The 27,878-nt window shown below is 40.4% G+C and overlaps 1 protein-coding gene across 4 annotated transcripts; it reads right to left on the reverse strand.

Moving 5' to 3' along the window:
• On the reverse strand, window positions 1-27,807 carry rps6ka5 (ribosomal protein S6 kinase, polypeptide 5). 4 transcript variants are annotated; one of them, XR_004336800.1, is made up of 18 exons: window positions 27,529-27,806; window positions 24,306-24,377; window positions 23,680-23,898; window positions 23,464-23,579; window positions 23,282-23,383; window positions 20,158-20,241; window positions 19,948-20,051; window positions 19,716-19,866; window positions 18,347-18,508; window positions 16,911-17,036; window positions 16,011-16,144; window positions 14,569-14,662; window positions 12,678-12,848; window positions 12,141-12,332; window positions 10,082-10,241; window positions 6,938-7,101; window positions 5,609-6,052; window positions 1-5,511 (listed from the first exon to the last, which is right to left on the reverse strand). XR_004336800.1 is itself a non-coding variant. In XM_032547231.1 (17 exons), exons 1-17 carry the CDS (start codon window positions 27,596-27,598, stop codon window positions 5,759-5,761), a joined length of 2,415 nt encoding a protein of 804 aa, XP_032403122.1. In that variant the 5' UTR covers window positions 27,599-27,806; the 3' UTR covers window positions 1-5,758. The 4 variants fall into 4 exon arrangements, 3 of the variants coding, with proteins under 3 accessions (XP_032403122.1, XP_032403123.1, XP_032403124.1); XM_032547231.1 differs by having other exon boundaries at window positions 1-6,052; XM_032547232.1 differs by lacking the exon at window positions 23,464-23,579 and having other exon boundaries at window positions 1-6,052; window positions 23,765-23,898; window positions 27,529-27,807.
• Between the last annotated feature and the right edge of the window lie 71 nt (window positions 27,808-27,878).

A 27,878-nucleotide genomic window follows, 5' to 3' on the forward strand; every position in this document is an offset into this window, starting at 1 on the left:
GCCAGTAAAAAGCTTTTTATTGAAGAAAATTAAGGTTCCCCCTGGTCAGTTACCCGGTCAGTTAAAGTAACCGATGCCACCTGAAAAAAAGAGGATCTCCACAGTGCTCTACAAAATAGATAGTATAGTCATGTATCAGGTAAAAGTACTGTTATTGAGGTTTAGATTACAGAACAACAGCCATGAACAGGAACAGACAGATAAACGACTGTAAAGGGGGATAGGTCGTTTCTTACTCTTACATATAAAAAAATAAATAAATTACTGAAAGCACATGTTTTTGTTTTTTTTTTGTCCTTAAAGCTTGGTCTTGTTTCTTTTGTGATCGCACAATTGCTCCGCTTCAAAAGGATCTGCTGCTACAGTAGCCACGTTTTGACCCGTCGACGCTGAAAAATAGAAACCGGAATCACACGCAACGTGACAAAAAATGGTGCCAACGCCACGCATTCTGCCAAACTACACATGCAAATCTACAAACTTCTCAATTCAAAAAAGAAAAAAATGAAAATGAAAATACAATTCATGTCACAATAATCTCCTGGAAGAGGTCAGAATCCATGTACGCACTTCCCATATGGCTGCTTTTGCGTCGAGTTATGACGTAGAGAGTCATTTTAAGCCAACGACGTCTGAAAAATAAATTGTCAAGGTACCTTGACCTCTGTTATCTGTTAAACTTTTTTTTTTCTCTAATGTACATCGACAGCCACCAAAAAAAAATATATAAAAATTTGTACTACTCCGCCTTGTCAGTTAAATGAGAATAAACATTACATTACTTTCAGTACAAAAAAAACTGCAAAGCTGCTGACATAAACAGACATTTATTGAGAATATTTCGATAAATTTCAGTCAAAGAAGCTGTAACATACTCAGGTTGATAAAAGCGGTTCCCTTATTATAGACAATATCAATAAATACACACACAAGATAAGCCTCTTTCCATTCTGAAATCCCTCCCCACACCTCTTTTCTTTTTTTTCCTCTTTTTTTTTTTTCCTGAGGCAAAACTAGAAATACTACTGCAGTCTTTCCTCAAGTGCTCCTGGCAGGAGAATCGCTTCATTAAAGGGTCGCGTCGTTTTTAAAACATCAAAATGGGTTTGGGCACTTCAGCGCCGCTGTTCAAAGAAATAAAATCTTTTTTCTTTTTTTTAAAAATACAATAAATAAAATAAAAGCAGACTTGGCCCCAACGGTGTACAAGAGAAGCCGTGCTTTTGGTGATTAAAAAAAATAATAATAGATACGCTCCAAAAAAAAGTCACTTTAGCAACAAAACATGTGACCTCTGTCTCTGCTGACACAAACAGTGTTTGAATTCTTAAAAAAAAAAAAAGGATTAATTCCATCAGGTGTGATGTTTCAACTTCAAAATGGAGGAAGAGGGAGAAATTTCATTAAACTTGCAAATTCAGACTAACGCATCCCTCTCTCTCTCTCTTCCATAGCAGGACATCAAACATGGCGCTCGTCAAAACGAGGGGGAGGAGGGAGAGTCGTCCCCGGGAGACCCTGGAGCCAAACCGGCCCTTTAATGTGCTTCACTGATCTGTTCCCCTGCTAAGAAAGGGAAGCTTGGTCCCACAGAGACGCGGAGTGGAGCACGGTATTTTCTCCGGAGCAAACAGCAGCGCAGCGCATCAGTTAATAGAGCACGGCTCCCAGAGGAGAGCACAATATAGGACACTCTTCCTCTTCCTCCACTTGAGCTATTAATACACCCAAACAAAAGAACAGGCTTAATGAGGCAGCAGCGGGGAACTCATGCGAGCTAACTTAGACGAGAGCTTTGTAGTGTTTAGTTTCAAGGATTCCAGATGTTTTTGTCTTTTTTAAGGGCAACGGATCCCCACCCCGCTTCTATGTTTATGGTTGATGCTATCGGATGAAAAACGAAAAAAAGTAAATAAATAGACACAGTACATGTACATTGTGCTACACCCTTTTATGTTTGAACCCATTTGATTCGTTCTCTTTATATATATATATTATTATTATTATTTTTATTTTTTTTAAAGGACAAAAGCGACACACGGGTGAAAAGAGGTGCATAGTTTTAGGCATGAGGGTGTGCTGATGGGGGGGAAAAAAGAAACAAGTCAACTGTAAAAAAAAACAAACAAACATTGTAATAATAGTAATGTTGAACATTTCGAACATAAAAAATTAAGCACTTCTTTGCATAATTGCATGAAAGGAAACAGTTTTCATGCAGCTTAAAGCGGTAGCTACCTTAAAAGTTAATGCTTTGGTTCGGAGTCAGAGTGCATTAAAATGGAAGATGGTGAATGAGTGTTTGAGTGGACACAGTAGTCAAGCTCAGGACTTCGATTTCACATCCCACCTCCTGTGTATATATATATATATATATAAAAAATCAACAAAATACGATATATCAGTAAGTAGTAGAAAGAGAGACATAACAACTAACACGACACGGCATTAAAAACTGTCAAACTATACCGACTAGAACACTGGGACGTCAGAATATCTCCATAGGGAGAAAAGTAGAGATGCACCGAGCGACCGAAATCAAACCATTTTTAGCTTTATCGGCTCTGACCGAACATCTCAAACATCTCACCTTTTTACAAGGCAGTGAACACACCACACCAGCTTTAAACCATACTTTCAGAAAGTCTTGCAGGAAGGCTGACCTTTCTGAGTTTTTGACCTCTTTCTGTTACGGAAATGTTGGAGTTGAAAATGCTGGCAGCCTTCTAGAAATCTCAAGAGGCTCTACGTTCTCAGAAGCCATGCTAATCCCTAATGTCAGATGCGAAAAAGCATTAGCATTTCAAATCAGAAATCAATTAGTCTCGTTTTGAAATAATAGAAAACCTTAAAGACCCCTCACGACAGGAAAGCTACAAAAACGTCTCATAAAGAGAAACTGTCGTCGACTAAAATTGGCGTCGGTAGGTCGAAGCTCAATCGGTGCGTCTTCGTTAAAAAGAACGAGTTTGGTACATTTATAACGTATCAAAGGAGTAAAACTTGAAAGTCCCAAATTGAATCGAGGCCCTCTAATGTGAAAGTAAACAAACTCACACTGAATCAAGTAGGAATCTGACTCAAAGGCCATAAATATAAAAAAAAGGATAAAAGTGGTTCATGTTTCAGTTCACATTATACCATGCACTAGAAACTTAGGACTAACCGAATGTCTGCATGGTTCCTTATTTCACACACGGTAGATGGAGCAAGGGCAGCATCAGAGACGAAGAACGAGCCGAGTCAGACATGCAGTGCCTATAAAAAGTATTCACGCCCTCGGATGTTTTTACCTCTTTATCGCTTTTGCAAATCAATCATGAGCAAAAAAAAATTATTTCTTTTTCACACACACACAAAAAAAAAATCCTATAACCGCAAAGTGAAAACTGGTTTCTACAATTAAATAACTAAATAAAAGTATTTAACATAAAACAAGTGATTTAATAAATATTCACTTGGTTTAAAGTGACTCGGCTTAATTTAATTTAGGTCCAGGCAGTTGGTAGTACTATTATGATTAGTGGAATAGAAATCACATGGAGTGAAGTGAGTTTGTTTCAAGTGACTGCAATATAAAGACACCTGGCTACCACAACAGCATGAAGGCTAAAAAATTACAAGCAAATCTGAAAATATTTTAAGACGTATCAGTCAGAAGATGGTAACCAAAAAAAACTCTTAGGCACTGTACTTCCCCTAGAGTTTAATTCAATCCATCATGGAGACATGGAAGGAACATGGCGCCATGCTCTGATCCCAGCCTGGCTCGTAACGGCACGTTGTGCACGTCAAAAACGCGTCCGACGCTTCAAGTTCGACGCGTGTGCACTTGGAATGCGGATGCTTGACATTTTTGCTCTACACCTAGCATTCTCCGCATCAGGCACGTCTGATGCGGAGAACGCGGAGGTGAGTGCCTGATGCGGCACGTCTCTGCACCTCAACAAAATCTACGTTGAGGTGCGTCAGCCGCGTCAAAATCGCTCTAGCCGTTGATTTCCGTCGCTGGCCTATTTGTCGGATGAGTCAAACGCTCCAAATGCTTCGAGTCGCGCGCGACACGACCCGCGAAGGGCCCGCGTCTGGTTTACATTCAAACCAGACGCGTGAAACGCGCTTGGTGTGATCGCACCTTAAAGGTAGAAGGTAAAGCATATAGAAATCCTGGAGGACAATTTTCAAAATCAGTTTTCACTTTTGAGACTAAGTTTTTTTTTTGTCAAATAACTGAAAAAAAATTAATGATTTAACAAAGCAGTAAAAATGGTAAAAAGAGAAGAAAAAAAAACATCCTAGACGGGTGAATACTTTTTATTGTCGCTGTTAGAACAAAAAAGGTTTGAAGACTTCCAAGAAAGCAACATGACTTTGCTGCCCTGCAGACTCCTGAAATATCCCCACCTCTGCACTCGTAGCTGGAAACCGGACATTACTTGATTCGGCTGCAATTTTGGCACACACACACACACACACAAAACGAAAACCACCTTCCCGTTACAAAGTAATTGCATTTCGTTATTTCTGAACGGGAGACCACTTGAAATCGCCCGTTTCAATCGTCAATCAGAGAAAGCTCTACTTCATCTCACATCGAGCGGATCTGAATTCTCCCAAAGATCTAATTGACTGTAGTGGGAAGGACGCAATTACATTTTTTTAAATTTTTTTTTTTGAGGCAGCGCGACCCAAGGAAAACCCACCGCTGCGCTAACCGCTGCTGACCCCGAGGACTGGACCGTGCTAGAGAAGTGGCCATTTTAAGTTTTAAAGTAGTTCCACATCAGAGGGAGCGACAACTCTAAACTCAGCTCTGCTCTCAGGGTCACGAGAAATGCTTCGCTTCTCGCAGAAACTACAAAACACATTGGGCTAAAATGCTCACATGTTTGCTTCTTTAATCTTTTATGCATACATTTTTCATTTTAACAATCATCAACACCGTCGGCTGTTTTGTTTTTTTCCCTTTGCGTCCGTGATACTAAAGTCTACATGACTGTTAATAACCAGCCAGCTGCAGTCATGTCTACAAAACCCACCATGTTTTCTGCAGATAAAGAACCGTACTTACACAAAAATATCTGTTTTTTTGTTTTTTTTAACACTCGCATGAATCCATTATTTCTATTCAGGCTCATTTGGAACCATTAATAAGTTAACAATATAGCTTATGATAAATAGATTACAGTCTAAAATTCACATATAAATAAAAGCCCCACCTCTTGGACGCGATTTCACCCAAGGTTTTGTTTCGCGTCGTCTCCTCCCTTACAAAGCATCCGCGGTTTAAATACTACAGGTTTCCCTTTAAAACAAACAAACAAAAAAAAAAAAACACCTAGACACGGACAGATACAAAGAACGAGGAGAGGACCGACGTTGTTTTGGGGGGTTTTTTGTTTCGCTTTTTTAATAACGACAGTAAAGACGTCCCTCCCTTCCGTCTTCCTGGACCGGGGACGGTGGGGCAGCCCTTAAGACAACAATGACAACTTCTGCCTGGTCCAGACCCTGATTGATAACAGAGGAAGTGTGAAAGTCAGAGAAAAAGAAAAGAAAAGAGAGGCTATTGCTAATGGTGATTGATTGATTGATTGATTGATATTACGGTGCAAGCTGCTGCTCCTGCTGCATGCTCGGTTCTGGTGACATGCAGACGTCCATGCAACGGAGCTGGAGGCGGAGACCGAGTCGTCGCGCGGGTCCGACTCCACGGTCCGTCGACCAAAAACTGAGTCCGGATCCGTCGCCTGCCGCCTCACTGTCCTTCCGAGAAGCGAAAGGCCGACAGTGCGTTCTGGTCTCCGCAGTCCGTCTCTTCGACGCCCGGCGTTTTGACGGGGGGGCTGTTGGAAGGCGGCGGATTGGGCTCGCCCTCCGTTAGCGTCTTCTCCTGAGACTGCGAAGAGGAGGAGGAGGAGTGGGTGCTCTCGCTGGAACTGCTGCGCGTTTCCGTGCTGGTGCTCGTCTTTTTCATTTTCCTCCTCTTGGCCAGCGGCGCCTTGTCCACCGTCTGTAGGCGGAAACCTTCCCGTTTGCATTTGTTGAAAGCCTAAGACGAAACAGGAGGGAAGATGATGTCGGTCAAATGTTGATTTTATTTTATTGGCCCAACGTCTCCAGCACATCATTAAAAGTCGCTGTTGCGTTTGTTAAATACAAAGCTGTGATTTTAAATCAGGCCTGTCACCATAACAAATACCGCAGCGTGATAAATAGTCCCAGTAATTTTTGCGATAATATTGTTTTGAGGCCATTTTCAAGTAACTTGCCATAATATTGCAAGTTCTCCTTCTCTCAAGGACCAATAAACTTTCATTTTGTAAAGAATACTGTACAATATGGACAATATTTCAAATATCCAAAATAAAACACAACAACCAAAAACAATGAATAAAACAGAAACAAAAACCACGCACAACCCAAACCATTAAAAAATGGATTATAATGTCTCTGTAAACAAAATTGCCCTTCATTTGCTTATAGCGACAGGCTTGTTCTGAGCAACAGAAACTGCCTTGTAATCTGCCTTGTGTGGAAGAAAACAAACAAACCATCCCCCACTATGGGACGTGGTGGTGGCAGAATCATGCTGTGAGAATCCTTTCCCTCAGAACAAACGAGGAAGAAAAGAAAAATCCCACAACAATAAAGAGAAGTGGTTTAGCTCAGAGGACAATCTTGTGTTAAAATGGTTCGACCAAGACCCAGATTTAAATCTAACTGAGACGAATCCAGATGTCTAAAGCCAGTGGATGCACAACCCAAACGACATGCAGACGCGATGGCATCAAACGATGACTCTACAGCGTCTCCACAACTTCTTTAAACGAGGCGGTGGATTCGGCGGCAGGCTCCCAGAAGAAGAGCACTACTAGAATAGAAAGAACATTCTCACCTACTTTCTGACAACAGTGTTCCTTCGCGGCGCTCTTACATTAAAGGTCGCTTTGACGCAAGTGTGGACGGAGGCAGTGGAGGAGCCGAGAATGTCGGGGGTCATGAGTGGGTTGGAGGACAGCTGGCTGTCGTCCTGGAGCCAGGCGTTGTAACGGAGGCCGCACATCTTAATCCTCTTGTCTGGGTCCACTGTCAGCAGCTCTGCGAGGGAGAAAAAAAAGAAAGATAATTCACTTAACACACGAGCGAGGAAGGCGACTCATGTGTGAGTCCCACAAAGGAAGTGATTCTCTTCCCCCGAGCAGGTGCTTAAGCCAAAGCAGAGATCTCGCAATGTTGCTGTTGGCTAATAGCCAGCAGGGGGCGATAGTAGGGATGATGAATAAGTGTCAAAGTGCTCTAAAATTTCTCCACTGCTTGATTATCGTGTTAAAAATGTTCTTAATGAGGTTTTTGTTCTCAAACGGATTGAAATTTGAAAGAACAAAAATATGGAAAACAAGAATTTTTGAAAAGAAGAAATAATTTTTTGAAAAATATGACAAGAACCAGATTGTGGCAGGGCGACATTTGACTTATCCAGGTCACTATCTATTGTGGATTCAGTTTGAGCAGGGAAGGGCTTTAAACCCCCATAATAGAGCTGCAGCTAATGATTATTTTAGTGCTCGATTAATCGATCATCTATTTAGACAATTAATTGATTAATCAGGGGAAAAAATTGGCACATTCTGCAAATTTACAATATTCAATACGTTAGTAAACAAATAATTCAATTCAGAAAATAAACATTATTTCCTAAAATGTAATATCAGAATTGCTTTTAATAAACACTTGATCATTTGTAGCAAAGGATGCACCGGCAGCTAAACTTCCAACATCAACAACATATGCGAAACGCTCAGCTGTTTCTGCTTGACTTGACATTAATACATTGTAGGATTGATCTGTTGATTGATTTTGGATTGCTGATTAATAATTAGATATTAAAAGGTGCTAAACAGATATTATTTACAAAATTTGAACTGGGTGAAGCTAATAATGCCCCTTGAGGAGTTCTGCGTAGAACAGATTTACAGACAAAAGTTTTTTTGTTTTGTTTTTTAACTTGGATGCAATTTTTTTTTAATTACTGCTCTGAGTATATCATTCTTTCAGCAAATACCCTTTCTTAGAGTCTGCATACTCCAGTTAACGATTAATCGACTACTAAATTAGTTGACAATTATTTCAATTATCGATTCATCGTGTTTAATGGAAAAGTTTTGAACAATAATTTAATTTTAGGACAAAAACTTTTTTACTGCTGAACATTTATTTTAAAATGGTGATCTAAATGATGAAACTGGGTCACCTACAGTTTGATGAAGAGGCATCATGATATCCATCAGATGCAACCCACAGACAGTTACAGGCAATTCCAACAAAGAAGTGGCTCTAAGCAACAGGTTTTCTAGTCTTGTAGTCAATAAGGATGTTACAAGGAGTCAGGAGCTCAAGTAAAAAAAAAAAAAAAGGGAAAAGTAACATTAATTAGTTTAAGTGGGTGATTGTAGACACAACAAAACATCAAAAATTGTTACATACCAATTATGACAGAGAAGGAAAATGTTTATCACCAAGACTCTTGTGGCGAGTTAGTGCACGTTACTCATAAAACCAGTTTAATATACTGGTTCATAAAACCAGTATATTACGCAGTACATGAATGCTTCACTGAAGTTCAGTTGAGGACAAGCTTCCTGTTTTGACAGCAATTTTATATCTTTGTTCAAATCTGTGCGTCGTATCGGCAATACTGCCGACATGTTTACATCCCAACTTAGAAAAAGTTTTCATGCCCTTTGAATCAGAATTTGGCCACATGAGAACAGTTGAGTGCTTTCGGCGGGTCATCGACCAACACAAACTGGTGCATAATAGTGAAGTGAAAGGAAGTGATGCATAGTTTTAATGTTTGTTTGTTTCTTTTAAACAAATTATGCGATTGTACAGTGCATATGGAAAGCATTCACAGTACTCTTTCCATATTTTCTTGCGTTGCAACCCTATTCCAAATAGTATTAAATGATTCTCTTTTCCACAACATTCTACATACTTACATAAATGTGATGTCTTGGTTTTCTGTTTTAAATAAATTAGCGAAAACTCTCAAAACTATTTTCCACATTGTCATAATGGAGTGTTTGTGTGTAGAGTCTTGAGAAAAGAAATTAACTTTATACAATTTGGAACGATGCTGTACCATAACAGAATGTGGAAAAAGTGAAGCGCTGTGAATACTTTCCAGATGTACAGTATTTACTCTGATACACCGACATAAAATCAAGGGTAATCATCCTTGTTCAAAAATTCACCAATCAGACAGCGCCCGCATTAATGCAGGTTCTATGAACGTCTCAGGTTTGTTAGGACATTAGTGAAAAAACAGCGAACAGAGCAGACAGGTCAGGAATTACAATGTAGGGCAGTTTAAAGCAGGTTTCAAAATTAATATTCCAAGTTTTGAACACTTCACAGAGCGCCGTTATATCAATCATCTGGATAATGGAAAAAGTGTGAAGCTTCCAAAGACATGGTTGTTGTGGAGTTAGAAAAACTCCACAACATGTTTTGTAGAAACGGATTTCGAAGCTACTTCTCTCTGCTGCAAATTTATTGAGTTTAGTATGAACTGCGAGTGTTGAAAAACCAGGTTTTTCAACCTCTTAAGAGATGGTGTCACAAGTTTTTTACTCTGTGCGCTTTCACAAGTTTTATGTTGTTGTGTGGTTTCGGGAACTGACGGTCTGACGGGACAACCCCAATCCCTGTCCGACTGTCATTCGCCGCGTTTCTCCTGAGCGTTTTGCTAAGGTTAAGAGGAAGTTGGAAATGAGGGCAAAATAGTCCTCCACCAATTAGGATCGGGTTACACCAAAATATGCTGTAAATTACTCAATTCTAAGAATAAAACATCAGGAAACTAATAGAATAATACACAGTCACAGTCGAATATGAATACAAGTGCTTGAAAACCAACATTTGTATTGAAGAATGTCTTAGACCAAATTACCTCCAAATTAACTTCTTTAATACACTGATATGTGTGGCTTCAACACATGAAGATGTCTTATTTTTGTATCTGATGAAATCTTTTTAATATTGTAGCAAAACACATAGTGAGAGGTTACAGCCTCACCTTGTATGAGGTCTTTAGCCTGCTGGGACACATTTCTCCAGGCCTCGCCTCCAAAAGAGAAATCCCCCTGCTTGATTTTGTGCATGATCTCCTCAGCGCTGGTGTGGATCAGGCTCTTCTCCTGACACTGAAAAGGCACCTGTCCAGACAGCATGGTGTACTGAAACCAGAGGAAAACCAGCATCGATCAGGGGCACAGACCTAATCACCAGCCTATATGCTCGAATGCTTAAAACGTCGTCCAATTGTGGCGCACAAACCGTTAAATGTTTGTTTTTACTTTACAGCGTGGCGCCCTGGATGGAGCCGGGAAAAAAACGAGGCGCCGGCGCTTATATGGCACGCTTTAAAAGCGCTCTCGACCGATCACGACCGTCCGCATTTTTTCATTGTTATGCTGGAGGTTGTTGACCGTGACTGCGGCGGCTCTAAAAAGTAGAGTGTCCTGTGCTCAGTTGAGCAAACAGGATGCTCTCACCTTCGCCCGCTTACGTCTGCCCTCAGATTTCTCATTAAAAGGACAGCAGCGGGGGAAGAGCACTTTTGGCTACTGTCTCAGCTCGCTTGGCTTGCAGGGCATTGTGCACACAGCATGTCAGAACCCGTTTTTATCAAAGCTTCATAAAGCAGACTTCGATGTATCCCTCCCTCCCACACTCCCACAGGGAGAACAGCAAAGCAGCGCATAAATATAAAGCCATTGCTCTGAATGGATGACTGGCCAGAACAGAAGTAGAAATTTCTCTCTATCTGTGCCCTCTCTTTGTCCACACAACGTCTCCTTTTCTATTTCCTCCTTCATCCAGAAATTTTTAAAAAGGACAGCATAAGGATGCCATTTTTGCGAGCGCTGGTTTGGTCGTTTTTCTGTTTTGTGGTGCAGATTAAATTGAGTCCGGTTACTACAGGGCACCAGGAGCTTAGATGGAAATTATGCACGATACCCGGCATTCATTTTTTGAAATCTAAAAATTGTGTAAGACAAATAAATCGACTGAGTACAAAGCTTAAGATTAGGATAGATTAACCTCAGAGAAAAACTTTAAAGAGGATCTGCGGATTTAAATAGTCAGTATTATGAATTTATATAATGGAGTCACCAAGAAGGATGTTCCCTAAAAGCTAGTGAAAAATGTTGTATGGTTCTCTAACACAAACCAGAATTTTGTGGCTGATGTCAGATTTTTTTTAAAAACTACGATCTCCCTCCTTGGCCAATTGTGATTTCTCTTTAGTTAAATTTTTTGTGCCTACCTGCAACCATTCATTTTTTTTATATTAGGAGAAACGCACCTTTACTGCTACATTATGCAGAAGTCATCTTCCGCATCTCATATGCGATTAGTACCAGTAGCGCGGTTATTCAGAGTCTCACCAGGTTTCACCAACTCAAATTTTGGACATTTTAAGACCTTTTTAAGACCATTACGAATGGAGTTTAAGACTCATATCTCCAAAGAAATGTACAAACTTTGTCCAGCCAACTTGCGATAAATTTGCACTTACCCATGTTAAACGCAAAAAAATACTAGTTAGCTAGCTAGCAAGGGTATGTTGGCAGTGAGTCACAGAACGCAACGATGTCTGCGTGTGACTCAACCTTATGCCCGACAGAAAAGAAAAAATAGTTCTGCCAAGACGAAATTTAAAACCTGTGATTAACGTATTAAAGGCAAACTTACTTTTTTAAAAAAATAATTAGGGCATTTTAAAGCCTTAATTTTAAATACCAAAATTTAAGACTTACAAAGGACCCTTGGATGCCGTGTTATTATTATACTTTTAGGCAATTTGAAAGCCCAAAAAGTTAACAAGGAGTAACTTGGAACCTAACCAAACGAAACAAAAATGTGTTTAATTCACAGTGGTTTGTATTTATAACTCTGTTCTATTTTTATTTGAGCCAGAAACATTATGCATTTTATTTCTTGATGTTTTACACAATTTGGTAAAGTATGTGATTTTATGACAACTAAAAAAGACAGGGAGAACCACAGCATGTTGCATATTGAATTACACTTCATTATTCCGATTACCAGTATTACGGCCGCACACTCACCAGAATGACCCCCAGACTCCACAGGTCGCAGGACTCATCATAGCCGTTATATTTGAGGATCTCTGGGGCAGCATACTGCAGGGTGAAGCAGGGAGTCTTCAGCAGCTGATTGTCTGGCGGTTTTAGACGCGCAAAGCCAAAGTCTATGATTTTTATCTCGGAGTTCTCACTCTCGTCTGTGAAGAGCAGGTTCTACGAAGCAATTCGAGACACGGACAGCAATCATTTTCTGTTTTTTTTTTTCTCTCTCTCTCTCCTTCTGCTCGGTTCAGTCAAGAGCCTGCTAAATTGTACATCAAGACTGGCCGGGGTCCTTCTGACCCGTGTTAGGGTCAAACAATTTTACTCTTGTTTTGAAGAAGATTGCAGAGTCAGAGTGACAACAAGCCACATCATATGCAGTTCAGAAAAACACAGTAATTCTCCCTTCAAAGCATATGATCCAGCCAGGCTACATTTACCACAAAAGACACACATGAAAAAAAAAAAGAAGAAGAAGAAGAAAAAAATTGAGCTCTTTTGAGTTATATCTGGTACCTCTGGCTTCAGGTCCCTGTGCACCACTCCTACATCATGCATGTGACTGACAGCAGACACCAGTTTGCGCATGATGCGGCTGGCCTCTGTTTCACTGAAGTGCTGCTTCCTCCGGATTCTCTCCAGCAGCTCTCCTCCACCGAGCAGTTCCAGAACCAGGAATGTGTGGAGCTAGACCAAAAAAACAACACAGAACACGTTAGTTTCAGAGATTTTTCAGTTTAGTCAGCCTCGGAAAGTCAAAAACACGCTCAAAGAATGCACCATCGAGAAGCGCTACTGGAACAAGCTAGCTTACGACACAACAGTGTGGACTGAGCAAAGGTAGTTGCTTTCAATGTCACCAAGTTGTTTAAAAAGGAGGTCAGAAGAACCACAAAAGACATAAGAAGCTACTTAAAAGGAAATAGCATCATGTATGACAAACCAAGACTTGTCAGAGGTTCATTAAGGCTGCCAGACGGCAAGAGAGAGCAAGACTTTCAAATTCAAAGCTGAACATCAAACAATAAAGCAAAGTTGCTTTAAAGCCGTTTTATTCTTATGAGTCTTCAATTGTTCATTCTTGAAACATGTTGAAGTTGGAAATATTTGCATATTTTACGATTGCATATTTTATCACCATAAGGAGATATAATGTTGTTGCTAAATTACTTTCCTACACATTTGACAATGCAGAAATGAGGTGAGCTGGGCTGCTTTAGATTAACATTGTTCACCTCAGCGTCCAAAATGCTTGAAAGTGAACCTGACAGCATGACCTAGTTCCTGATAATTTCGCCTATCACCTGACCACTAGAGGCACTCGTAAACCATTGAGATATTATTCCCAGATTATCCTTACATAATGAAAAAAAATATATAATAATGGTCCACATTCTCCAAAGAGGGAGAGGACTACTGTGTTTTCTGGATGGAGTGCTCACATTTCCTTATATTATAAATCTTAAAAACACATTAGAATCTGGCTGAAGTTGCTATTGGCAGGTCAAAGTTTGACAAAAAAAAAAAAAAACGGCGGCTTAGAAAATGGCTTTCTTATCGGTGCATTTCAGCAATAACACAGCTACTGTAAGGTTTAGCAAACATTCCCATATTTGGGCTGATGCTTGTCTGTTTATATTTTCGCCAAACTCCATTAAAGCAATCCCCAAGCCAATAAATTTGCTGATAAATTTGTGATGTTAAATGTATTTTTCATTAACTGTTACAACTTTACCTGGATGCCAAACAGATGAGCGAAACATAGATCAACCGCAGCCCATCTCTGATCAAACCATAATAGTATTGAGTGAAAGGGCTCTAATAAAGATGGAGGAGAATAAAGTGTCTGGGCAAAGGGGTACAGTTTCTCATTAGTGCTGGATCTGAGGAACAAAAGCAGGACTCAGCGGAGACGAAGCGAGGCAGCGCCGCTTTGATCTGGGTCACAGGCCTGCGAGGTACAGTAATAACCCCGCTGAGCTCATCAGGACTAAAGTGGTGCTCCTGGGCATGAAGGACTTTGGCTAATGAACCTGTATGCAGTCAGACGCTTGGAAACACCTTCCCAAATAACTGAGGTAAGCCACGTCAAAGCGTATGCACACTCACTCTGGGTTAAGTGTGCAACTCTATAAGCAGCTCAAGTGAATCTAGGTTGTTTCCACTCAGCTGAACAAAAAGCTTGTTTATACAGCTGTGGTTCAGAAATAAATCAGCTTTGAGATATCATGCACACAGAGATATTTGCAGACAATATGAGGGCGATACAGGAAAGGACCGAAAAGGCTCCCAGCAGGCTCCCATTAATCTGCCCCGTTCCAGTTCCAGGACTTAATAAGGCTGCGGTCCCAGAGGCTCCGCAGACGACTGCAGGAAGCGGACCGAATGTTGTCGGGTCCAACTTTACCTGATCGTGGTAAATTTCATGCAACTTCACAATGTTCGGGTGGCCGTCGCAGAGCTTCAAGGCCGCTATTTCCCTCTGAGTCTGCGCCTCCATCCTAGAGCGGACACGAACGAGCACAAATTTAGTCAAGTGAAAAACATTTCAGGGGATATCTGTGTCTTGTAGTGGTGTTTACATTGGATTTTGGTATTATTTTTACCGAATCAGTTCATTAAAAATGTATAACTGAACAAGTTGGGTCACTACTCCTGTGACCTTGCAAGTGAATATAGCCAATGGAAGGATGGATGGTATGATTTCGCTAATGAATGTAAAACAAATCATTCTCTACTTTTTACTTACAAAAATATGAAAAAAGTGGGTTACATTTGTTTTCAGCCATCTCATTCTAAAGCCCCTAAATATACTTCAGCGCTGCCAACCGCCTTCAGAAGTCACCTCAGGCAATGAGTAGAAATAGGAGTATGGCACAGCTGAAAACCTACTAACACTGACAGGCGTGGGATGGAGAGGATTAATCAGAGAAGCAGCAGAGAGGCTGGTGGCACCTCTGGAGGAGCTGCAGAGATCCTCCTCACAACAAGTTTTAAAAGAGCATAATTCCTCAAGACTTCCTCTTTGCTGCTTTCCATAAACTATACAGCAAACATGTGGAATAAGGTAATATAAACTGAACACAAAACACTGTGTGTAGCAGAAAAGTAATACTGCACATCAACCTCATCAAGCATCATGCTATGGTATTTGTCATCAGGGTTAAAAGCTGGTCAGTTGATAGGAAGATGGATGCAGCTAACTTATAAGGCTATGGTGGAAGAAAACCTGTAGGTGGCTGCAAAAGAATCTCAAGATGACAGCAGGAGAGTGACACAAATTATGCAATCTGATCAAAACTCATTAAAACCCCTAAAAAAATTCCAATGACATACGGAGGTTTGCACCTGTAAAGTGGTAAAAACGATCAATTCAAGGCGCTGAAAATGTCAAGAAATGTGCCACAGCAGCTTCGATGAGTAAAGCATGATTTCTATCCCGGTTTGTCGAGATGAGGCTTGTTTTTCAGCTGTGTGGCTTGCTAATAAAGTGGCGACAACACCTGGAGCAATATTTGTCAGTGAATGAGTGTGACGAGCCGTAGAGTCTGCGGCTAGCGTCCAAGATGCAAGCAGGGTTTGTGGGAGTATTGGAACCAAAAAGCAACAACTGTGTGAAAAGAGCTGGATTGCTTGAGATCATACCTGGCGCTCTGCTTACTTCCATTAGTTTCACACGTCTTATGTAATGCTTCCATAAGACCTTCTTTAAAGGCGGCTGACCAATGCCCAGTGTTTTGGGGTTTTTTTGCCAGAGAAGCCAGTGGTGGGCTGGATGCATCCAACTATAAATATACCAAAGTGTGACGCACCTAGGTGGAAAAACACATTTTGAAAAGAAGTTTGTACCGCTTGCTGACTATCTTGACTGCGTATTGTTGTCCGGTGTTTTTGTGCGTGCAGCGGCGGCAGATGGAGAAGCTGCCCTCTCCCAGAGCGCTGTCCTGCAGGTCCATCTCATAATTCATGTAGAAAGGGGAGTCCTGCACAGAAGAACGGTGGACCAGTGGTTCAATGTGTTACAAAAGTCTGTCATTTACTTCAAAGTCTCCCGTTATATCTCATTTCAGATCCTTCATCTCTGTTCTCAACACAGATGGACATGCAGATTACGGAGAAGTAGGTAAACAGAAACCAGAATAAACAGCGTTAAAGTCAAGTACCAGGTTTATCATCAAAAACAGTCTTTTCTCTAGCACTCTCTATGAAAAACCATGGAACAAAGCTTAGTTTGGCTTCAAACTTTAGCTTATATAGTTAGAACTAGAAACTAAAAGGAAACAGGCTTCCATGCGAGCTAAAATGTTTACAATGTGAAAGTAAACCTTTTGAAAAGTACCAAATATATTCGTAACACAAACAAATTTTGAAAAAACAAAAAAAGGTCTACTTGTCAAGTTTCGTTTTTTAAATCCCTCATATCAAAATAATACATGTACAAACGCCCCTAGGATAAAAGATTGAAACAAAGTACAGACTAAAAATCATTTCTACTTTCCCAAAAGGCAACATATTGCTGGGATTCACGGAAGAAAAGGAAACATTGTGTATTAAACAGGCTCAGGCCTGAACGCGGATCGCAAGGTGCAGAGTGTGACACAGGCGAAGTTCGACAAATAGAAAGAAAAGTGAACTTGTTACAAAGAAACAGAGAAAATCCCATCTAACCACGAAAGTGGCTGTTAGTTGTAAGTTTTTGCTGGGGGGGGGGGGGGGGGGGGACCCAAGACCCAAGTCCGCTCATCTCACCTTCATCATGGCGCTGCGGGCCACGGCGGCGGAGCCCGGCCTCTCGAAGCCGCCACACAGCTGGATGGGGTCGTCCATCACCACATTCCTCTTGAACAGGATGGAGGGGGCCATGAAAGAGTATCCCTGCGAGCAGAAACAGAAGAGCGCGCTCGTGTTTACATTTCACCGAGTCATTTAACGAGGCAAAAAACCGCAGGAGCAAGAGCAGAGGAGGCGTTCTTCGCTGGAAAGCATTGGAAAATCCTCCTGACTTTAACCCGTCCAAACTGCGGCGTCGGCTCGGCAGCGAGGCGGGTTTTGGCTCGTCCCTGAGTGACAGCTCACCGTCCATCTGTAGCTATTGTCAAAACTGTCATTGTGCTGTGTGACTGCTTAATTCCAGCTGTGGGGAGCCCAGAGCTTTGAGCTGGCGTTAATCTCCCTCCGTTCTCCCCCCCCACCCCCCAACACCAACACACACACAGCTGTGTGGTATGCAATAACAGCAATGGATGGACGGAAGGATGGATGCCGAATGAATGAGATGCCCTAAATTGCCGGGCTTGAATATTTGATTGCTCTGCCGTGAAATTACATCTTGGCGCTCTTAATGCAATTTTAATTTTGTTTTGTGAGGCACCACGGGGGAGCAAGTGCGCGGCTTAAACTGGGATTGCTGTCGTTATCTCAGAGATTGCTAGGCTTGCAAATTATAAAGACCGCAAAATTTCGGGAGTGTGCGAACGGCAGCTGAGAGGGGGAAAAAGCCAAGATGAAGTTGGCAATCAAAGACTGAAGGCGTAACCGAGATAGACGTGGTGATGCTCTCAAAGCGTAACCTTTTATTTCACGAGAGAAGCCCGTTAATGGATCTATTGATCTGCCGAGCTCAAGGATCCAGAAGGCAATCAGAGTTGAAATTTCATGCAATACATCAGACAGCTATCAGCTGGCATGGAGTTGTGGGCCATATTATGGTTCAAAGCTACATCAAAAATAGTCATTCACATCTGTTACTTCAATGAGAGCTGCATATGGCAGCAATTACTTCAATAAAAGACCCTTTAGTCAATTTGAATACCAATGCACACAGACAGACTCATGTTGACTTACAGCAACCTTTTGAGGACATTCAGAACTTGAATCGATTATTTCAATTGCTGTGAAGTACGTCAAATATAGCCGCAGACAAAAAGTGAGTAAAGGATAATGCTTTTGTTGATTTTTTTTGTTTTGTTTTTGTTTTGTTTTTTTTACAATCCGTGTTAACACTTTGTAACGCCTGCAGCCACAAAGCCCAGGCAAACAGGGCATGCAGAATTAAATGTTACACTGTGCAGCAACTCAAAGGAATATCTATTTAAGGAAACAGCAGGGAAAAGAAAAAAAAAAAAAAAAGAAAGAGTGCTGAAAACACGGAGTCTGGTTGTTTACATCCCCTCCTGTTCACCCACCTGGAAAATGCGGTCACAGTTCTGAGGCAGCGCTGCGGGGGAGTAAGTGGGGTCCATTTCTGTGAACTCCTCAGCAAAATTACTGACATCCAGCTCGTCCCGAATCACCGGCTTGAAAGGCGCAGGTACCTTCTTCGCTGCCAAGTCCTCCCAGTTGATTTTCTACAAAAAAAAAAGAAAAAGAAATGAAACACCATTCCCAGCCTTTAGCAAACCTCATCATAATACGTTTACTGGCAAAAGTATTTATACTTCTTCACATTTTGTCAAGTTACAATCACAAACTTTGATTTGTATAGGGATTTCTTTAAGAACCAATAAAAACTAGCAAAACTCTCTCTATATATATATATATATACAGTATATATAATGTATATATACAGTATATAAATCCCAAAAGTTTGGCACCAATCCATTGTTTTCCTTCCTGTTGCCAATTGAGATATTTGAGGTTCTGTATCAGCCAGTTCCGATCCGATACAGAAAACCAGGACTGAACTGACTTAAAGTGTTGTTGTTCATTTGGGTTTTTTAAACACCGTCATAAATGTAAACTTAAATACACCAATAGCTTCACAAGCTTGGGCAATCAAGTGAAAATATCACAACTTTGTTCAGTCAGTATAACACCCAATGTAAAATAAATAATAAAGATACTTGCTCAAACATGTAAAGAATAAACTGCAGCAAACCTTCGTTCAAATGGCTCAGAAAGTGCAATTAGGAATTGTAAATATGATGGAAAATAAATAATAAAGCATGCTGTCGCTCCGAGCACAAAGCACAGAATTGACTGAATAGATCCACCACTGTGGATCAGGTACATTGACACCGATACCCAATCTAGAATTTCTTTCAGTATCCGGGCCGATACAGATATTAATATCAGATCGGTGCGTGATGCAACATGTTTTTCAACCAGTTTTCATTGCAGTTACAGCAGAAACTCTGGGATTATGTTTCTACTAGACTGAATGGTCTTTTACTAGGCTTTTACTAGGCCATTTGAAAAACAAAAACAAAAAAAAGGCAGCAGAATAGGCTTTGATGTAAACCAATGTAGCTCTGTTGTCCAGATGGAAGCTGAACCTTCCTCCCTCTCACCAATCCTTTTATCCCCTAACAGGTTTTCTTCCAGGTTTTCGCTGTAGCTGCCTCCACTGGCCCTCCTATCAACTCTGACCAGTTTCTTTCTCCCTGTATGAGAAGCGTTCCTTTCGCAACTATCGCAATTTTTGGTATATTAAATAAAATCTTAATAAAATGCACTAAGGTTTGTAGCTATAAAGTCACAAAATGTAAAAAAAAAAAAACAATCTAACTTTTGCAATGAAATTTAAAGTTGCGTAAAGCACTCTATGATCTCCACCTGATAAAACGGATGTTTCTTCACGTTCTCTGCTCCGTTAGGACCGGATCCTAATCTGTTCTTTGGATCTTTGACGAGGAGTCGTTGGATCAGGTCTTTGGCCAGCGGTCCCATGTCTTTGGGGAAAGGAGGATCCTTTTTGCAAATCCTCCTGCAATATCCGATATGAACATCGTCAGCAGTGCAGAATGTCGACAACAGAACCTGACCCTCCGCATAGACGAATCCGTACTTGGCGATATCCGAGTGGGAATTTTCATTTCCGTCGACGGTGAAGGGCGATCCGCCCGTCAGGAGCTCGTACATTAGCACACCAAGGCTCCACCAGTCCACCGCCTGGAACGCATCAAAGCCCAAACCCAAGGCTTTAGTTCAAAAGGGAAATTCATTGCAATAAAAGCAGGCATTTTTTCATTTCAAAGCGTCAAAGCTACAAGTTTACCTTGTCATGTCCGGAATCTCCTCCTTCAACTATTTCTGGAGCCATGTATTCAACAGTGCCACAAACAGAGAAAGCCCTCTCAACCTGAAAAAACAAAAAACAAAACAATCAATCCACCAAAGAACACATTTTAAAAGGAAGCAGCCTTTGTCAGACATCTTCGTTGAAGCATCAACAATACTAGTCAGTATAGAAGTTTACAAATCGTTAAACAAAAAAAAAGAAAGAACAAAATTCAACTTGACACTTCGCACAGATGTTTTTGATGTGTTGTCTGTGGAGAGGCTCAGCCACGTAGGCGTCTTCAGTTCTTCTTTTAGAACTGAAGAGGCTTTCTTGACGGATTTGAACGACAAGTGCCTAGCAACATCACTGTCAAGAGTGTCGTCAGGCGTTTTCATGAAATGTTGCTAAATTCTGACGGTGCACAGAAGCGAATTAACTTTAGCACCGTCTTTACTCAGAGGTGTCCAGCTGAAACGAGTAAAAAAAAAGCTCAGACTCAAAAAAAAAATATATATATATATATACTGTATATCACTAATGGATTATTTCAAATGAATATGCTCAAGTAAAACCAGAACTGCTCACTAAAAATCGCAATTTTATCCTTTTCAGAGCGTCACTATAGATGGATAAAAATGTCCTGAGGCTTCGCAGCACCCTGTACTATTACTGGCACTCCTGGTAAAGACGTGTGGAATGTATTAAAATAAGTTTATTTTTTTATGGCATTAGCATAATTTCAGAAGCTGGAGAAAAATAACTTTTAATTGGAGCACTTTATTCATTAACACTCACTGCAAGCCTCCCATGGTGATTTTAAAAAATATATTTTTATTTTATTTTTTTTTTTTTTTTTCATATTTGGTGATGATTTCAGCTATTTAACAGGTTGGGGCATAAACATCATAAATTACTTTGTCAGCTTTGATCCATCGATGCTTTGAAAAGTCCCACATATTTTGGTATTTCTGTCCTTTAATTGCATATAACTGAAGCAACGTTTTCGTTACTTCTCTTTAAAACATGACAAAAAAGAAGGAGAGTAGAAGGATACATATCTAATAGCGTACCATCAAGAGTAGAAGGATGGAATTTGAAACAATAAGATTAGCAACAACACCGATTTAATTGCGTTAGGGTTTTTTATGTTTTGCCCATTACTCCCATTTAACATCTTTGTCGCCAAATTTTCCCAACAGACTTTCAATGAAAACCAAAATTATGTCTCCATTTGAGTATAGAACCATTTATGATATAATGTTTGCATTTAGTTTTCATAAAAATAGTGATATTTTGACGTTTTAGGTACACACATGGACACGGTTTTCTTCTTTTTTTTCACTAAATGTTTCAAACACAAACACAACAAACACAGTTTTAACCCTTTAAATTTAAATCTAAGTATTTTTAACTCATGGAACTTGTGGAAGTGAATTATTTGCCACAAAATTCCAGAAAAGGGAATAAATAGATAAATAGCAATTGCTGACCAATCTAAGACTATTTATTTTACTTAAATTAATTATGTTTCAAGGATTTACTGCAATGAATAATGGAAAAATACATTTAATCAAATTAGTTAAGCTGGCATTTAAATGGTTAAATGTATGTCGATCTTTGCAACTCAAGAAATGGCCACAAGAAAAGAGCTACTTGCATAAACTTGCCTAAATCCACAGAAAGAGCGACAATCAAGAAGCCTAAAAGAAATGTAACTGTGAGAAGCAACGCTAGGAGAGAAATCAGGAAGAATTACTGTTAAAAACTCCCATAAACACAAAAAGTGTGCAGAGACAGTCTTCAGTCACTAGACTTCACCTCTAGAAAGTTTTATCAGAAGCACCAGGGACTCTGAACGCAACATGTCCAGATGGGATCGCTGGCCAGCGCCGCTGGAAGCTCCAGACGATGCTGCCAAAGTGAATTGTTCATTAAAAAATGATGGAGGGATATTTTCTGCCGCATGTCGGAGCGCGTTGTTCCTCAGATGTCTGTGGCTGTTGGAGAGGAATGCCAGGAAGTGAGCTTTTGCTGTCCTGTGTGTGTGTGTGTGTGTGTGTGTGGGTGTGTGTGTGCGGGTGTGTGTGTGTGTGTGTGTGTGTGGGCGTGTGGGGGGGTGGGTGTGCGTGTGTGTGTGTTTGTGTGCGTGTGTGTGTGTGTAACGTGGAGTTTGTTTAAAGCTGCAGGAATAATGCCAGGAAACAAGTTTTTCTGGATAAAGACTTTCCGGGTGCATCTTGCATAAAAATTATAAGATATGTTTCTGGAAAAGGGCCTCTTATCTACTGGTGGCTAAAGTGAAGGATGTGTGATGCTGTGGGCTTGTTTCCCCTGCGAAGGATGGGAAGATCACATGAAATAACAGAATTTTGAATAAAATCTGCCCATTTTCAGCAGAAAACTGAAAACGGGTCGTTATTGGCTTAGGAATATAATCTCAGATTCTTTTCATAACAGATCCAATTTCTGATTTTAATAAAAAAATAAACACTTTTTTTCTGTTAGAAATAACATTTTCAAAAAGTGTCTCTTATAATATTTGTCCCTACAACAGAGCATTAGGGTGAGGCTACAATACATTTTGTTTAATTACAAGGCTATAGTCGTAATATTAGCTCGATAAAGATGGAATTTCACCAGAAGAACTTGTTAAAATTATGAGAAAAAACTGTTTTAATAAGATAAAAACTGTTTTGCTGTGTGATGAAGCTCTCATAAAACCACTACTTCATTCTCCTAATATTGCAACTTTGTTCTGGTAATATTGAGGCTTCATTCTCTTATTATTTTGATTTTATCATCGTAAGACTTTGTTCTCGTATTACTACGACTGTACTCTTGTAACATTTTGACTTTATTCTAGTTTTAAAAAAAAATAAAACTGCCTGACCATCATATTTTGTTGAAGATTTTACCTAAATTCAAAGTCCAAATAAATAGAAGCTGCAAAAATCAAAACAAAAGAAGATAGTCCAACAAGATGGTGGGCTTTGGGAATGAAGGGTGAAGTATTGTTTTAACCAAACAGGAACGCATGCCTAGTTTCACTTTCTGCTGTGAATATGAAATTAGGCTACTAAAGTTTAAAGGACAAACACATTGTGGAGAAGAATTTTACCTGATCAAATTCTTTACTCAGGCCAAAATCTGTCAGAACTATATGACCGTTTGAATCCAGTAGAATATTCTCCAGTTTTAGGTCTCGATAGACGATTCCAAGCTGCGGCGAGGCAACAAAGCAGAGGTCACGCAGATGACACACAGCATGATGATTCTCTTCAGATTAAAAACACAACACACCTTATGTAGATGTTCTAGTGCCAAGACAATTTCTCCGCTGTACAGTGCTACTTCTTGCTCCTTAAACCGCACCCTCTGCACCAAGTGCGTGAAAAGTTCCCCCCCGTTTACATAATCTGTGATAAAAGATTAAAAAAAAGTTTTGATTTGTTTTTAAAACAGAAATTAAAGAGAACTTTAAAAGGCTACTGAAGTTCGCTCTCTATGTGTCCTAACCGAGAATGAGGTGCAGCTTGGTGTCGGTCTGAAAGGCGTAGTGAAGCGTTATGAGGAACGGAGACTGGCGGATGTGCTCCAGCACCTGCCGCTCCGTCCGCGTGTGTTCGGCCGTCTTTGCTTTCTGGACGATGGTCGCCTTCTTCAACACCTTCATGGCGTAGAGCTTCCCGGCATCGTGGCCGCTCACCTTCCTCACCAGGAACACCTTCCCGTACGCTTTTGGGTGACACAAACACAGAGCGCGAAGGGTTAAAAGAGGAATGATTCGCACGGCATGCCCGTTCTAAAGACACCAGGCAATCTGCAGGAGGGATAAGTTCAATATTTTCTGCTTGTGTTTTATGTTCTGCAGGGAGACGCCCTTCTGGTCAAGGCGGGACTGCTGAGTCTTACGCTCAAACTTGTTTAGAAAAGCAAAATCAGCATCGATAAGAAAATGGAAAGACGGGACGGAGACGCACTTTGATTCGGCATCAGGGGAATGTTTTAAAATTGATCAAAAAGCACTACGCAGCATTCATTTCATCAATGTGAATGTAAACAAATAACAAAAACATTCCTATAAGAAGAGAGTCTCCACTGCTGCACCTGTTCTCTGAGTCAGAAGGGTCAGTGCTACTCACCTCCTGTGCCCAGCACCTTTAGTAGCTCAAAGTTTTCAATGCCCACCCTCTCAATGTGGCCTGTCAGGTTGGCTGGAGGGAAAGAGCAAAAGGAGAAATTTATCCAAAAAAAAGCTCCTTTTACTATGTGATTCTTATATCAAGATAAAAAAATTAAATATATCTGAAAATAATAGCTGTCTAAAAAGATTTATGACAAAAAAAAGACTTTAGGATTATTAATTTGATAGAATTTATTATAAAAGGACTTTAGACATTTTTTAATATAAAGTAATGCCTTCTGGTCAGAAAGAATTAAATATGGGATGTTCAAAAACAATTAGCAGGGAGGGAGGGAGGGAGGGAGGGAGGGAGGGAGGGAGGGAGGGAGGGAGGGAGGGAGGGAGGGAGGAAGGAAGGAAGGAAGGAAGGAAGGAAGGAAGGAAGGAAGGAAGGAAGGAAGGAAGGAAGGAAGGAAGGAAGGAAGGAAGGAAGGAAGGAAGGAAGGAAGGAAGGAAGGAAGGAAGGAAGGAAGGAAGGAAGGAAGGAAGGAAGGAAGGAAGGAAGGAAGGAAGGAAGGAAGGTGCACAATCTTATGTCAGTCTAGCCCCTAAAATCCAAATAAATATGCTGAAGCTTGTGGTTATAACATGACAAAATGACAAAAATGTTGAATGGTATGAATAGTTTTGCAATTCCTTGACAATGTCACTGAAAAAACAAAGCCAGTTTCCTTTCTCGTCTCGTCGGAGACGAGCAAGCAGTGCTTTAAAACTGAAGACATGAAACCATTTCAGTGAAAGCAAAGATGGCTCCACATTAAAAATAATTAAAGAAAACAGAACAAAACGTCTTGATTCGACTGGTGAAACTCTGCACCAAATATCCTAGAGGAAAGGACATTCCTACATGCAAATGCAGGCAAACAAGCTGGATTAGCCAGCAAAAGGTCATTAACTCCCATCAAAGAGCTTCAGTGCGTTCAGCAAAGCCACACATCTTCCTCAGTCACTGTCACGCAGCACAGCTGACTGAGCATGGCACACTTTTAGATACGCATGCCCATTGTCGTGAACGCATTCCTTCTGTCTCCCGGCCTGAAAATAGCCATTGATACGGCTGATTTCATCTTTTTTTACGCCGACTTTTCTCCTTTCTTTCTTCGACGCGGGAATAAAATGCAAATCAAATGCGCTATAACTCATTTGAAAACAACAACACTGTCCTTCCTATTGGAGGTCAGGGATCGTGGTTGCATAACCTCCTTGTCGAGCACACCCTGCCAAGTTTGATTTTAGTGGTTATTAATAGACAGACAGAAACGTCCAACCAGACGATGCCTTGCTGCGCGTCAAGGGGAATCTCATCAAATTACTGGAGGGGAAGGTTCTCACAAAGATTAAAAAATATATATCTGAATATGTTTTGTTTTGTTTTTTTCACTGGTTATCTGACAAGTTTACATTTTTTTCTCCTCATAAGAAATAAGATATTCTGTCTACTAACTGTGTAAACACTCATTAAACCACATTTAAAGTTTTATTTGTTCTCATAGCAGAGTAGATGTACAATCAAATGACACACACATTAAAAAAAAAACAAAAAAAAAAAAACAGGAATCACTGACAGCTAAGACACGCTGCACACTCGAGGCAGGGTAGTAAACCGGAGTGGAAGCACAGTCATGTTGCAGCTTGAACAGAAACACTGTCATTAGAAAGCAGCTGCAACTCAAGTGTGAAACTTCAGGCAGCAGCCTTCTGCACTAAATGGCAGAGCTCTACACACCCATTACTGATACATGTCAACACTAAACGTAATTCATCTGTGACTACTATTATTGCGGGAGGAAGGAACTTTAAGCTGCAAACACTGTGGACTATTATAGCTCCCGTCTCACACTGACTTTCTTGCGATAGCGTTATTTTTCTTGGCGGTAGGCTGGTTCCAGGTATCTATCAGGCGTCATCAAGGTTGAAACAAAACAGTTACTTTCAAAACTGCAACAATTTTCTACATTTCCCTGTGTTTTTAGGTCCTTTCAATTGTCTATGTATCAAAATCAGCATAACTACTCATCCGCACTTGTTGCTATTCACTCCCAGTCGACAGACTGAAAGAAGGCTTCTACTGTTTTTTTTTTAAGACAAATTTGGGTGTTAAAAAATATTTTCTGGTTCCATAAAACATAGACAGTAATGCTGTCTGTGTAATGCTGCATTAAAACTACAAACATCATGTCTGGTGTGCAGTCAGCTAGCTGCCTTTATGGAAACAGTCTTCATCCCAGTAAACACAAGTAATCAATAAATGTCATACACAATATTATTATGCCAGTATATTAAATTATTTTTGCCACCGTATAAATGTTGCTTTTTCTAGTCTTGAATACAATTTCCTAGTATGCATCTAGTTCATTTTTTTTATACTAGTTGGGTTATCGTGAAATTGTGTTGCCCTCTTACAGTGAATTTAATACACACCTTAAACAACAGGTTAAAAAAAGCAATACATAAAATGAAACGTGAAGTGACTCTAACATCATTTTGAATCAATAATTATAATAGCAGTAACAATCGTTAAGTTTATTTATTGACCTTTATAGAACCAACAGCTGTGCAAAGTTACTAAAACACAAAACTAATGGTAAAAATGTATCTAAGGAAATTTAACCTGAAGGTGAATTCATTCATTTTTTTTCTTTATTGCTAATAACATTAGTCACAACAGCTTATGGTTGCAGTTATAAGAGTTGTAGAACGTCTCGACATTGCGAATCATTTGCATTGCAGTTGCGTTTTCTAAAATGAGACATTAATTTAACAAGTAGGCGTCACGTTTGAGGCGATGAACTTAGCATAATCTTGGTGGATGCTCTGATTTAACCTTACAGCGCGCTGTCAATTACCAAGCAGTTTAAGCTAATGTTATCACCATGGTTGAGAACGGGGAAGTTACGCTAGCAGTTAGCCGCAGTTTCTAATACGCATAGATAACCGTAGTGTGCAGGGGGTCTGAGTAGTGGCATTAGTTAAAACAGCAGCCTGACATCGTTAGTCTCCTGCTATCCCTCAGTAACGTCGACGTTCATGTTAGCGCTCACTTCAAACGCCCAACTGACAGTGACGGTTGGCTCCTCCAGGCTAACCTGGAAACATTTCTCCTTTAGCGTCTGTGTACGTAGAATATATGTGTATCTATGCACATTAAAACGCGCTGCGTTAAGTTACAGAAGCTTACTTACCATTTTTCAGCTCGTGTTTCACAGTAAACAGGTCACCTTCTCTTGAAGATCCCTCCATTGGGGATGGCATTGTAATCTCGTGTCCCTATTATGTTCAGAGCAGATTAGGCTCACCTTTCAAACTAGTTTGCGGTATTATCATGCACAAACAGAAATGGGTCACCCACGGTGAGCTTGACTGATAAATAAGCAAAAAAAATTGTCACTAAGCCTAGCCGCGGGGAAGCTCTGGAGGAAGCACTTGCGTCTTCAAGCAGCACATAACCACGACCACTACCTTCGCAACCAGACAGTCCCTCTTCGCTGATTGGAGTTGCTATGGAAAGACCTAGCCTCGGATTGGATGGCCA

The sequence above is a fragment of the Xiphophorus hellerii genome, chromosome 19 (assembly GCF_003331165.1).
Source record: "Xiphophorus hellerii strain 12219 chromosome 19, Xiphophorus_hellerii-4.1, whole genome shotgun sequence".
NCBI lineage: Eukaryota > Metazoa > Chordata > Actinopteri > Cyprinodontiformes > Poeciliidae > Xiphophorus > Xiphophorus hellerii.

Coding starts and splice junctions, on each gene's coding strand:
- rps6ka5 (XM_032547231.1), bottom strand. CDS start 27,598: ATGCCATCCCCAATGGAGGGATCTTCAAGAGAAGGTGACCTGTTTACT. Junction 20,052..20,157: donor GAGATTCCGGACATGACAAG/GTAAACTTGTAG, acceptor GATGCGTTCCAG/GCGGTGGACTGGTGGAGCCT. Junction 17,037..18,346: donor ACTGTGACCGCATTTTCCAG/GTGGGTGAACAG, acceptor TTCTGCTCGCAG/GGATACTCTTTCATGGCCCC.